The sequence below is a fragment of the Charadrius vociferus genome, unplaced genomic scaffold, assembly GCF_000708025.1.
Source record: "Charadrius vociferus isolate BGI_N301 unplaced genomic scaffold, ASM70802v2 scaffold163, whole genome shotgun sequence".
Taxonomy (NCBI): domain Eukaryota; kingdom Metazoa; phylum Chordata; class Aves; order Charadriiformes; family Charadriidae; genus Charadrius; species Charadrius vociferus.
The window spans coordinates 3,310,264-3,322,267 of NW_009648332.1; the positions used below are offsets into that span (position 1 = coordinate 3,310,264).

Sequence of the window (12,004 nt, forward strand, 5' to 3'; positions counted from 1 at the left end):
GAATTGCCAGGTTTGGGACACATTACTTTTTTTTAATTCTTTGTTTGTTTGTTTTTTAATAACCACTCACAGAAACTTTCTCACAGCTTATTTTGCAATTCAGCGTTGTGGTCATGCACTCCGTTTCCTAATTACATTGCAGCCCTGCGTGTAATGAGTGGCCCAGCTGCAAGCAGTGAAGTCCTGAAATAGCTCCTAAAAATTGTTGCATCTTTACATGTCTGTGATTTTTCATACCCTGTCCTGAAGTTACCTGAGCTCTTGACTTGTTGAAGTCTGTGGTAAATTTGCACTTTTTCCCCCCATTATGCTCCTTTTTTTTTTTTGAGCCATCAGCAAGTTACATTATGCCTTCTTTCAGGCCACTGGAATATGAAACAAATAAAATTCATAGGTAATGCAGTAGAGTGTGTTTGATATGCATCGGGGTAACTACAGTGAATACTACATATCTGCTTTGCTGAGGTATCAGCCTCAGCCTTTGATGCCAGAATCTGTAGCTTAACCATGTAAGTACACTCTGTGAAAGACATTCATGATAAATTGTAGGCTCAGATGTATTAATAACACTGATTTTATTCACAGCAGTGTTGTTTTGTGTTTATGTATCATCAGAAGACATCATAAAAATGATAAGAAGAATAACTGAGTCTTCATTAAATCCTGACAGTAAAGCCCCTGTGCCCATCTGGAAATGCTTATTCAGTCTTTAGCATAAAATAGGGAGATATTTTATTGAAGGGGGTTTCCAAAACACTGCAAAAGCTAGTGAGACTGTGGGGTGTTTTTTTCTGTAAAGCCATTTTTCTTCCATTGCATATGGTTTTCATTCAGCTTTTGTTGGGCCCTGCAGAATATATTTAATGAGGTGATACTCTGTTTTTGTACCTGACTGTATTCCACGCTGCAAAACCATTTTGAAACTGATTTTTCATGTTAGCCTGTTGTTATGAGGAGGCCCTTATTCCTGTTGCCTTTGGCAGTGAGGGAAATACAGACTTAGGATCTTTGTGAGAGTATAATGCAGAAACAAGATGCTAAATTTCCCCACAGATGATATCCGTTATGGACACACTCCATCTCTTTAGGGAATGACAAGAGCTGTAGAGTGGGCACATATGGTAATACCGAGTATTTTCTTTAGGAGTCATCAGTTCCTCACTGTTGCCTTTTAGCTTGCTGAGATTTGAAATTGGTTTTCACAGTCCATAAACATACTATCTTTGTTTAAAGAAATACTTTTCAGTTTTTACATGTTTGTAAAGAATTTCATATCATAGATTTTGCAGCTTTACCACTTATGTTGTAGGACATACTCTGCTCTGTATTACATTATTGCAGATTCACTAAATTACTCACATTTGGCTTCCACAATAAGTGTATTTTCAACTGATTTGTACCATGTGTGACTGAGAGCAGATTTGGCAATGTATGAGAGTTAAAATCTGAAGATCTTTCCTAGCAGCTTAAAAATAAATATCTGAGGATGGTGTCTAGACTTGCGTTGAGGTAAAGCTCTTTTTTTCCTGTTAGAAGAGCAAATCCATCATAAAGGAGACAACTCATTTCATAAAAAAATGCATTTGGCATTTTTGCTTCATGCCACATAACTTTTCTTGTTTCCTCATCTACCTTTCTGGTTTTAGAGTCAGTTTTCTTTATTATCATTAACAATCACTGTACAATAGTGGGTTCCAATTATCTTGTGGTTTCTGCATTAAGTTTGATTAAATTAATCTTTTATATGGAGTATTCACACTAAGTCTAAGAACTCTTAAGAAATTCCTTAAATTCAGTCACCAACCACAGCAGTGATTTTCAATATGTAACCTGTTAACTGTGACAATGAGTAACACTGAAACTGTCTACTCATTGGAGTGGGGAAAAAATCTCATCTTCCTCCTCAACCCCAAGATACAGACAGTAAATCGATTAAAAGCTGACTAGATTTTAGCCCTCATGTAATTGCAGACAGATAATCATAAATTAAAGAGTTGATTCTGGTGAGATGTCCCCTTCCCTTCCCCAAGACAAATGTTTAATATTTTAATAATTATCCTGAAGGAAAGCATGACATAATCACCTGATAGTTTGCTGATGTCAAATCACTTGGGAGAATGGTAAATAATAAATTCAGGATCATTGGATGAGCTGCAACACATTTGTGTTGCTGCTCGCAGTATTATAAGAAAGATTCGTTCTGGGCAGCTGACTTTATGCTGAAAATAGCCTCCAAAAAGCATTTGGTGTTGTTTGGTGTAATGTTAATTCCAGAATGGCTGTGTTTAAAGGTGAGTTCCCCCTTTGATGTGGGAGTATCTCAGGTAGGTGTGAGAGATTGTGTTGCTCCTCTGCTAGTTAATTGTGAAACTCTTATTGAAATAGTGTGGTTCTGTGGTACCTATTTACTATCCCTGGAATTTTTAATATAAGCCCAACTTACAATATTGAATGTTATCTTGTGTATTCTGTTGTTTAAAACGTTTAAAGAGGTTACTAAGGAGTGGAAGCCTTTTGTAATGGATGTCTTCATGGTGTGGTGAAATGTTCTTGCCCTTGTAGAACAAAAGTGAACGTGAGGCTGTTCGTTGGGGTGGGGGAGCTTTCTCTGGAACTGATCTGACAAAGAAGGTGCGTGATTGTCAAACTGAGTGAGGTGGAAGAGTAAAGGGAAGCACATGGAGGTAGAGTGAAGCTCTAGACAGTGGGTAAAGATGGTATACAGGTCTGCAGATAGCTTGAGTTAGCTATTTATTGGGAAGAGTGTCAAGAACATGAAGGTGGTCATTATTTCTAGGGGTTTTTTTATCTTTTTATGTCTGGAGTCCAGAAAGCCACAACGTTTATAGTCTTTGTAAATAAATAAATTACTCCCAAAACATGACTTAATTGTTGGTTTCACCTCCTAGCTGAAAAAACTTACTAGATTCTGAACTCTGGAGAATGGCTTAGATCAAAAAGGCTCAGGATTACTCATGTTGAATTGCAGATTTTTAGCTTTGACCAGACTAGACCATTCCAGTGGCTTGTGGTAACTAGGGAACTGGGCTGGTGGTTGATTAGAATGGTCCTCTCTAGTTGTAAACTTAATGCTAGAGTTTTCATAGGAAGCAGGTTCTTACTGGAAAATGTTCATTCATCAAAACAGAGACTTTCTATGGAAGCCCCTGCAGTAGGTCTAGTGGGTTGTTTGGGCATTGGGTGGAACTTCTGATGAAAGATGCAGAAAGCCTTTACGCCTCGTGTGACCACATTCTCCTGATGCAGTTTCGATTTGGGGCTTGATCTCTTACTCTTGGGTACACCTGGATGAACGGACTGTTGGCTGGTCTGTGGAGGGTTTTTCTTACTCTGTACTGTTGGATGTTTTACTTGTTACAAGCATTTTGATACTAAATCAAGGCATGGACTTGAACCTGGGGTTTCTGGAACCTGGTGATGCATGTCCTGCCTGCTGGTTTACTGTAAAAGGATCCACAAAATACTTTTGGGCGCTGTGTTTTTCACAAAAAAATACTAACTCCTAGGTTAATTCTGAGGTCAAGCCAAGCTTTTTGATTTTCATACTTAAGCTGGAGGGGAGAGCTGTCACAGTCCTCACTTAGGTACTTGTTTTCAGGAATAAAAGTGTTCTCCAACAGGTCTCAAGAAAGAGCAGTGCTACAAGATGGTAATGATTGCACCATCGTTGGAGAACAGGCATGTGGCATAACTCCATAAGTGCCTAAAGATATTACTTATAATCCTCTTATTCAGCCATGTGATACCAACTACTGGGATAAGTCATTAATCAGAATATTAGTTGTATTTATGTCATAAAGGCTTGTTAACTCCAACAATGTCCTGGGGAAAGCGCTGCTGAGGAATCAAGAAAAAAAAAAAAGCTATCAAGTTTCATTCTGTATCCATCCATATAAAATGCAGGCCTTAAAACTTCTGACAATATGCCAGCATGTAACTGGCAACTTTAATTGTACAGTTAATATAAATAGTATAGATAACTGTTGCATTTGGTTGCATTTCTACTCGCCTCCCAGCCCCTGGAAAAAAAAAAAAAAGAGTAAATTTGAGTGTTGATAAATACCAGTTGACTAATGATAAACATTAATTATTATCTCTGTTGAAATACTAGAAGCAAAATAGATGAAACCATTGATTAGGGCAGGAGTGATTTCTCATCAGAAGCAAATTTCTGGAGAAGGAAATCCTGTGTATACGTGAAAAATATCAATTTTCCTTTTAGTGCAGTGAATTTAATATTTATGTGCTTTGATTTTGAAAGCAAACTTCTAAAATTTTGGAAGGAGACTATTTTAGTGCCTTCCCTGTGCTTTGAATCTGAACTTGTGTTAAGGTTTTATTTTAATAAATATGAGATGAAGTGTGTTTCTCTGCGCCCACTGAGGCTGATGAGTAATCAAATGAACAAGAAAACTTCATCAGGCTGGCATTTTGTAGTATGTTTGGTTTTTTTCTACTTCACGTTATCAGTCTACTGAGAGAATCATGATGCAGGAGGCCAAGACAGAGCTGTCCTGACTCCACTGGATTTTAAACTAATTTCTCCATTTTCTCTCTGTTCTCCTTACTCACGGTGGAGATGAGATGAATGTTAGCATAGTCTGGGGCTCATAGTACTTATGACTTTTCTGCTAGATTGGTTTAGGTGTTGGTTAGCAGCTTGTTAGGTAACCCGTGGACATGGTGAAGGCAACTAGGAGTAAAGTACAGCCACAAAACACAAACTGCAGCAGGGGTTAAAGATGTACACTGCAAATTTCTTCAATACAGCCACCACTGTATGTGTGCCATATTAGAAAAAGTAGCCCTTCATTATCATTATGAAGATTGGCAAGGGAAGCACCGGGTATCTGTGTAATGCTGTCTGTGCCAGCACTAGCTATTGTTTTAACCCCTGGATCTCAAAATATATATATACAAAGAAAGTCAGGATTGTATCATCATTTGGATTTTTCTTTGGTGATTTTTATGGTGTGATGTCATTGAGAGGGGCTTAGTTTAGGTAAAGACAAGGTTATAATTTGGCTCTGGAAAACACTAACCAAACATCAGGGACTCCTGAGGTTACTTAGGGTGTTTTACTCCGCCAAGCAAAAGAATGAACGCATAATAATGTATGAGTTCTTAGAAAACTTAAGGGGGTCCAGGTCACCACAGAGAGTTGTTAGATAACTGATTAATGTGGGATTGTCTTAAGTTATCCTTAAAATTATCTTTCAATTCAGTCCAGATATCAAAACCCGGGGAGGCAAGTGTATTCTGAAGGGTGAAATTAAATGGATTGAAGTGTCTTTAGAGTTTGGCTTTTGCTGTTAAAACAAAATGACTGAATCAGCATGCTTGAGGTTGGAAGGGACTACTGGAGGCCACTTGCTCAAGCAGGGCCATCTAGATCCGGTTGCCTGGGCCTGTGTCCAGATGGCTTTTGAATATTCCCAAGGATGGAGACTACAAGCTCTCTGGGCAACCCGTGCCAGTGCCTGCTCACTCTCACGGTTGAAAAGTGTTTTCTGATGTTCAGACAAAGCCTCCAGTGTTTTAATCTGCATCCCATTGCCTCTGCTCCTGTCGTGGTGCACCATGGAAAAGAGCCTGGCTCCATCGTCTTGACACACCCTCCTTTCAGGTATACCTATATGTTGTAGGATCCCACTGGGCTTTCTTTTCTCCGGGCAGAACAATCTCAGCTGTCTCAGCCTTTCCTCATAGGAGAGGTGCTCCAGCCCCTTCATCATCATCATGGCCCTTCACTGGACTTTCTTGAGTATGTACACGTCTCTCTTGCACCGAGGAGCCCAGAACTGGACAGTATTCCATGTGTGGCCTCAACAGTGCTGAGCAGACAGGAAGGATCTCCTTGCTGGACCTGCTGGCAGCAACACTCCTCTTAATGCAGCCCATTGGCCCTCTTTGCAGCAAGGGCACATTGCTGGCACACCACTTTCTCCTTGAAAAAGAAAATGAAGTGGTTCGTTTTGAGAAACAAACACCTGAAGTACACATATTGAGAATAGGTGTGCTGAGGGTGGAGATTTTGTCAGAAGGATATCCTTGTTTGACAAGTATTTTTTAATATTCCCTGCCATATAGAACTATCTGATTCATTCTAAAAGTGTAAACAATTGAAATAGCAATTGTTGCTCTTCAGCAGTATTTGTCCAAGTCGTGCTGTTTGTCAGGGGTGGATTAGCAAGGTCTACAGAGTTTCCGTGGCAGGAATTCGTCTGAGCTTTCTCTTCGTGGTATTTCCCAAGTTGTTTTTATTGGACCTCTAGGCCTGAAGATATTTTGATTCATTTGCAAAGGATGATAACACAGATGGGTACTGGCTGAATGCCGTAAACATGTGCAATATATAAACTTTTCTTCTGCCAGAGGAAAGGTGCTGGGAATGGCTGCAGGTAGGAGTTAATTCTTTTCCTTGCACTAATGCCAGACTTTTTGGCTTTCTGCAAAAGAGGCACCATCTGAAATCCCACAGGAGAATATTTAAGTTGAACAAATTGGGGTGGAAGGTTGGCAGAAAGGAGGGGAGGAAAAAGCTGTAATGTTTGGCGTAGACCAGAATGCTTCTGGTGGGAAGATCTGTTTGAAGTAGATTCTACTTTGGCCATGGTTATAGTATTGTATTCCTTATCTCCTTGAGTCTCTTCTGAGTAACTGCCCCAAAATAGAAGAAGAATATCTGGATTTGTGTCACGTGTTATAGTATTCATTAGATACTCCATTAAAAAACCCCCATGATTCTATCATCCCTGAATGGTTAGCCACATGGTTAATTCCTGTGCTTTATGTGTGTTAAATACTTATCCTTGGCTCAGAATTGCAACATTTTAGCACAGTTATTGAAACTGGAGCTGTTGACATAATTTCCTGTACAAATCTCAATCTAATAGTGTTTCTCAATTATTTTGCGTGTCCATGTGTTTGATTTCTAGTTCATTTAGACCTCGTTCCCATCACACTGATGTGTTTCTGGAATTGGATTTGTATTTGTTTTTCAAAAGTAGTAAAATAATCAAATCAGCTGTGCTTTACATCTTGTTTTATTTCAGAACTAAAGATAGTATGTATCATGCACTGACTTATGCCACCATCTTGGAAATGCAAGCTATGATGACATTTGATCCTCAGGACATACTGAATGCAGGAAACACAATGAAGGAAGCTCAAGCCACCTGTCAAAAGTAAGTGTGGATCGATTCAGTCAATAAATAGTCCCATCATGGGAAAGTTTTGGAAGACATACAGGTTAAAAAAGGAACGTCACTTCATACAAATCATAGGAAAACTGAAATTGGAAAGGGCATCAGGAGGTCGTCTAGTCCATTGTCCTGCTCAAAGGAGGATGAGTTGTGAGGTGACACCACATAACTTAGGGTTTTCAGCAGCCTAGTCTTAAAAACTTCAGTTTACTTCAATATCTGATTTTTCTTGTCAATTAGATTTTTGTCCTGTCTGTAGCCCCTGTTCTGCAATGTCTGGAAGTTATTTACCACTTATGGACACAGCAGAATCTTCTCATTTGGTGATGGTTGTACTGTAGCTAGCTGTCTTTGAGTCAACTGTGCTCCCAGTTCTGTACACACACACAAAATAAATCAAAAAGCCCCCTTATCCCTTCCTTCATCAAGACAGATTTCCACACATGAAAGGCAATAGATGGATCCCAGGAGGACCATGTTCACAGAATCACAGAATTTTCAGAGTTGGAAGGGACCTCTAGAGATCATCTAGTCCAACTCCCCTGCTAAAGCAGGATTGCCCAGAGCACATTACTCAGGACTGCATCCAGGCGGGTTTTGAAAATCTCCAGAGAAGGAGACTCCACACCCTCCCTGGGCAGCCTGTGCCACTGCTCTGTCACCCAAACCGTGAAGAAGTTTTTCCGTGTGTTGAAACGGAACTTCCTATGTTCCAACTTGTGCCCATTGCTCCTCGTCCTGTCACTGGGAACCACCAAGAAGAGTCTGGCTCCATCCTCCTTCAGCCCACCCTTTAGATATTTGTAAGTAATAATAAGGTCTCCCCTCAGCCTTCTCTTCTCCAGGCTACAGAGTCCCAGCTCTCTCAGCCTTTCCTCATAAGGGAGATGCTCCAATCCCTCAATCATCTTGGTTGCCCTTCGCTGGACTCTGTCCAGCAGTTCCCTGTCCCCATGTTGACTAACTTCTTTATGGTGTATGCTGAAGTTTGTATATGTAGTAGGATGACAGAGGGCTGTTGAGCACTAGAGGGATGTTAGTGAATATATGGATGTATGGACTGTATGGTGGCCAGCTGAAAGATATTGTTCTCTGTTGTTAACGCTTTATGTTCAGAATGACCAAACTGACTTTTCTACAGATTTAGAAAGAAATCTACAGTAGCTGATTCTATCAACAACCTTGTGCATAGACAAAGCCTGGAACACTTTACTGAAGGTAACATTATCTCTAAATACTTAATGTTTTTGTCTTTTTTTTTTTCTGCAATTGAATTGTATAGAATTGTTCACCCAACGTGTTTTTGCAGATTGTGAGTTCTCTGATAAAATTGCTGATTTGGCATTTCCAAAATTGCTGGATCAGTGTTTTGGCAATTGCTCTGCCACTACATCCAAAATAACGAATACTTTTTTTTGATTGCTGACTAAGCATTTCCAAAAATTGCTGGATAAAGGAATAACTAGAAAAAAGTATTGAAAAGCCTAGAAAGGTTCTAGATCCAGGAATTCCTAGAAGGCACCAGAGAAATTCCTGCAAGGTTTCTGTAACTGTGTGTCATTCTGTTTGGAGTTACTTCAGTACTTTAGAACTGAAACACTACAGCAAATTTGGAAAATATTTTTTCTGTTTGAGCATTGTGATCTTATTCCTATATTAATAGGCTAGGTGGTTTTAATTACTTTTTGTCTGATTGATTTATTTTCTTCCCCCCTCCATGTGACACTAGAGGAAATCCATGCAGAAATTTGCTATGCTGAATGTTTACTTCAGAGAGCAGCACTTACATTCCTCCAGGTATGGATTCCTGTGTGGCTCTTGGGGGAAAAAAAGTACACACCATACAGGTTTCTTTTCTTCAAATTAATTAAATGGTAGAAGACTCGTTTGACCTAATGATGCTCATGATTGTCTAAAAATGCTTACTCGATAGACATAGCACTGAGTCCCCTATGACACCCTTCTCCAATCCCTTTTGACTGTGTGAGATGTAACAGCAGTAAGCACCGATTTTCAAACGCTGTTTGTTGGGATGTCAGATTAAAAGAAAGAAGGAAAAAAAAAAAAGAGATGGTCATTGAAGCTGTGCTATGATGGAATGCAAGCGAGATTTTTGTTTCAGTCAGTCTAGTGGTTACTTTCCTAAGACTGCTTTCTCATTTGTTTGTTCCTGAACAGCTATTATGGTCCAAGTAGCTATATTAGGCTCCACACATGCTTTGTGCTGAACAGTGCTGCCTGTCTTTAAAAGAAGGGGAGTTCTCCCTCTTCTCTGAATTTTGTCTCTCTGTACTAATGAATCTTGATTTGTTTGATGGATGAACATTAGCAATACTTACCAGCTTGCAATTTAAATAGTTAATCATAATTGGAATAAGTGATTTTTCTTCTTGATTTGGCTGTACTTGCTATATGACAGCGGGCCTCCTCATGTATGCAGAGGCAATAATAAAAGTCACATTCACAAAGGGCTTCTGCCTCTTGGCTTGAAGATGCTGATAGGGAGTGAGTGAAATGCAGGTGGTAATTTTATAGTGTTTGAGCGTTGCCAGATGGGCTCTGATTTATGTTTCTTATAATCGTTTTTCAAGCATGTAACCTTTTTCAGCTATCTGCCATGCCCCTCTGCTAGAAACTATTGCTTCATAGCAAAACCAGTAGTCAGAGTAGCTTCTTCTGAAGGTTTTTAGAGTGCTGATGATAGTGACTTTATGGCAAGGTGCTGGATTTTGAAATGCCCAAGATGCAGCTGCCTATTTCCATATTCCTGTTGGTTTGGGGTGAGTAGTCTGTAGCACTGGGGACAGTTTGGGTGCTACCTGAAGCTGTGGAAGAGGCTTTTCAGAATGCCTCCATTATGCCTGTGAGAAAGGAGGGTTTAATGCACTGTCTCTTGGTTTTAAGCACTATTTTTGCAGGTGTCTGTTTTTAAAAATGTTTATAGATACATGAGAAGTTTAAGAAAATAATTTCTTGTCCTCTTTTGCATAAAGAGTGCTTGTTCATTTGCTTCCTCTTCTATTCTGTGTTTAATTTTTCATGAATGCATGAACTGGTTTTAAAAATTAAACAAAGGCACTTGGTTCCAACAGCTGTTGAGGTGGGTTAGTTTTGATGCTTAATGCAAGTGACCAAATCCAGTTGAAAACACATAAAAATTAGTCTCAGGATTTTTCAGGGGCTGAACTATTCTCATATTGGTTATCTCTGTTGTTGGTATCATGAATATTCTGAATTTAAACACTTTTAAACCCTTTTAGTTCCTCTTTCCATTTGAAGGAAAATATAACTGAACCTGTACATATGGTTAGGTATACTGTACCTGTGTCGTCCCCGTCCCCAGTTGCTAATTAAAAACTGACTTTTTCTACAAAACAAAGAAAAACAGGATCACATTTTTCTGTGGTTGTTTTGTTGCATGTGATGTGGCATTCAAGTCTCTGGGGATATATCATCAGGAATAACACAACCATTTATGGTGCATCCTCAATTATAACTCTTGATAATGTTGCTTAAGGACGACTATAAAGGACACAGGCTAGTGGTGGCGTTGCAGGCTGCAAGAGTAAGCCCCTGCCCTTCAGTTCAGGCCATTAGGCTTCGTATACTAGTTCACAGAGAGCAAAATCTGGAAGAAATTGAACTGTAACTTTGATTGGATTATCTGCCTGACTTACAGGAGGATGGAAATCTCTTTGAGGCAGGTTCTGTCTCTGTTTACATACTGATGAGCACAGTTAGGCCCTTTTCCTTAACAATAACAGTAAGACAACCAAATGTTCATTTAATCTATGCTCTTTTCTCGACAATGCCTCATACAGCCTCTTAAAATACCATCACAGAAAAATTATCTGCTAAAGCACATGTAGTCTTCCTATCTCAAAGTAATAGTAGATATCAAACCAAACCAGAATGACAGATTATATATGATGAGTGAGGCAGGAAACTGCCACCAGAAAGTTATGAGACTAAAGAGTTCTCTCTTTGGGATACAACTGTAAACTAATGGTGCCCCAGATACACTTTGCTGTAAGATCTCAATTCATTATAGCTTGTCAAGTAACATGATACCGTACTAGTATGGATCTCATAGATACTTGAATATTCAGACCAGAAAGAACATATCTTGCATAACTTTACTTATGCTTCCTTTTTAGGATGTGAAACTATATTCTGTATACTCCTGAGGACTCACAGTTATTTGTATGAGGTGCTGAGCTATGAGATGTTCAGATCTTAACTGCGCTGAAGGACAAATGACAGAAATCTGTTTTTTGAAACGGCCACAAACGCGTGTACCTTAGGTGCTATTCAGTAGCTTAGTCCTGTGTTTATTAAGGCAAATTCAGATGGTCCAAAGGTCACAAGGGCTAAACTAATCACAGAAAGCATCAAAATAAAGTGTATATGTCTGAACAGTAAAAATATTTTAATATAGAAAGGAAATCCTAGATCCATGTATTGTTTCTCAGAGGCTTGCATTGTCTGTGTCGTGATGGTTGTGTTCAAGGCATGTGTTCACCTCAAAAAGACAGAAGCTCTTTATAATGCTTATAAATTCATATTGCTAATATGTTTCCTTTCTAACAGGATGAGAATATGGTTAGCTTCATAAAAGGAGGCATCAAAGTCCGAAACAGTTACCAAACATACAGGTAAGTCAGAATGATGATATGGTTAAGCATACTCTTATGGTAAAAAGTGCTGCTGGTTGAATCGTCCAATTCACAAATTAATTACTGTTGTATTTATTGCAGCCTTTATTATGGGCCTCATGT

General features: G+C 39.2%; 1 protein-coding gene across 1 annotated transcript in view; it reads left to right on the forward strand.

The window, feature by feature from the left end:
- Nucleotides 1-12,004, forward strand: part of TTC39A (tetratricopeptide repeat domain 39A) — a 39,052-nt gene that overhangs the window by 2,676 nt on the left and 24,372 nt on the right. Inside the window, exons 3-6 of the mRNA XM_009884627.1 lie at nt 7,077-7,208; nt 8,368-8,444; nt 8,956-9,023; nt 11,817-11,881. Coding sequence (XP_009882929.1) covers nt 7,077-7,208; nt 8,368-8,444; nt 8,956-9,023; nt 11,817-11,881 — 342 coding nt within the window. The remainder of the gene's footprint in view (nt 1-7,076; nt 7,209-8,367; nt 8,445-8,955; nt 9,024-11,816; nt 11,882-12,004) is intronic.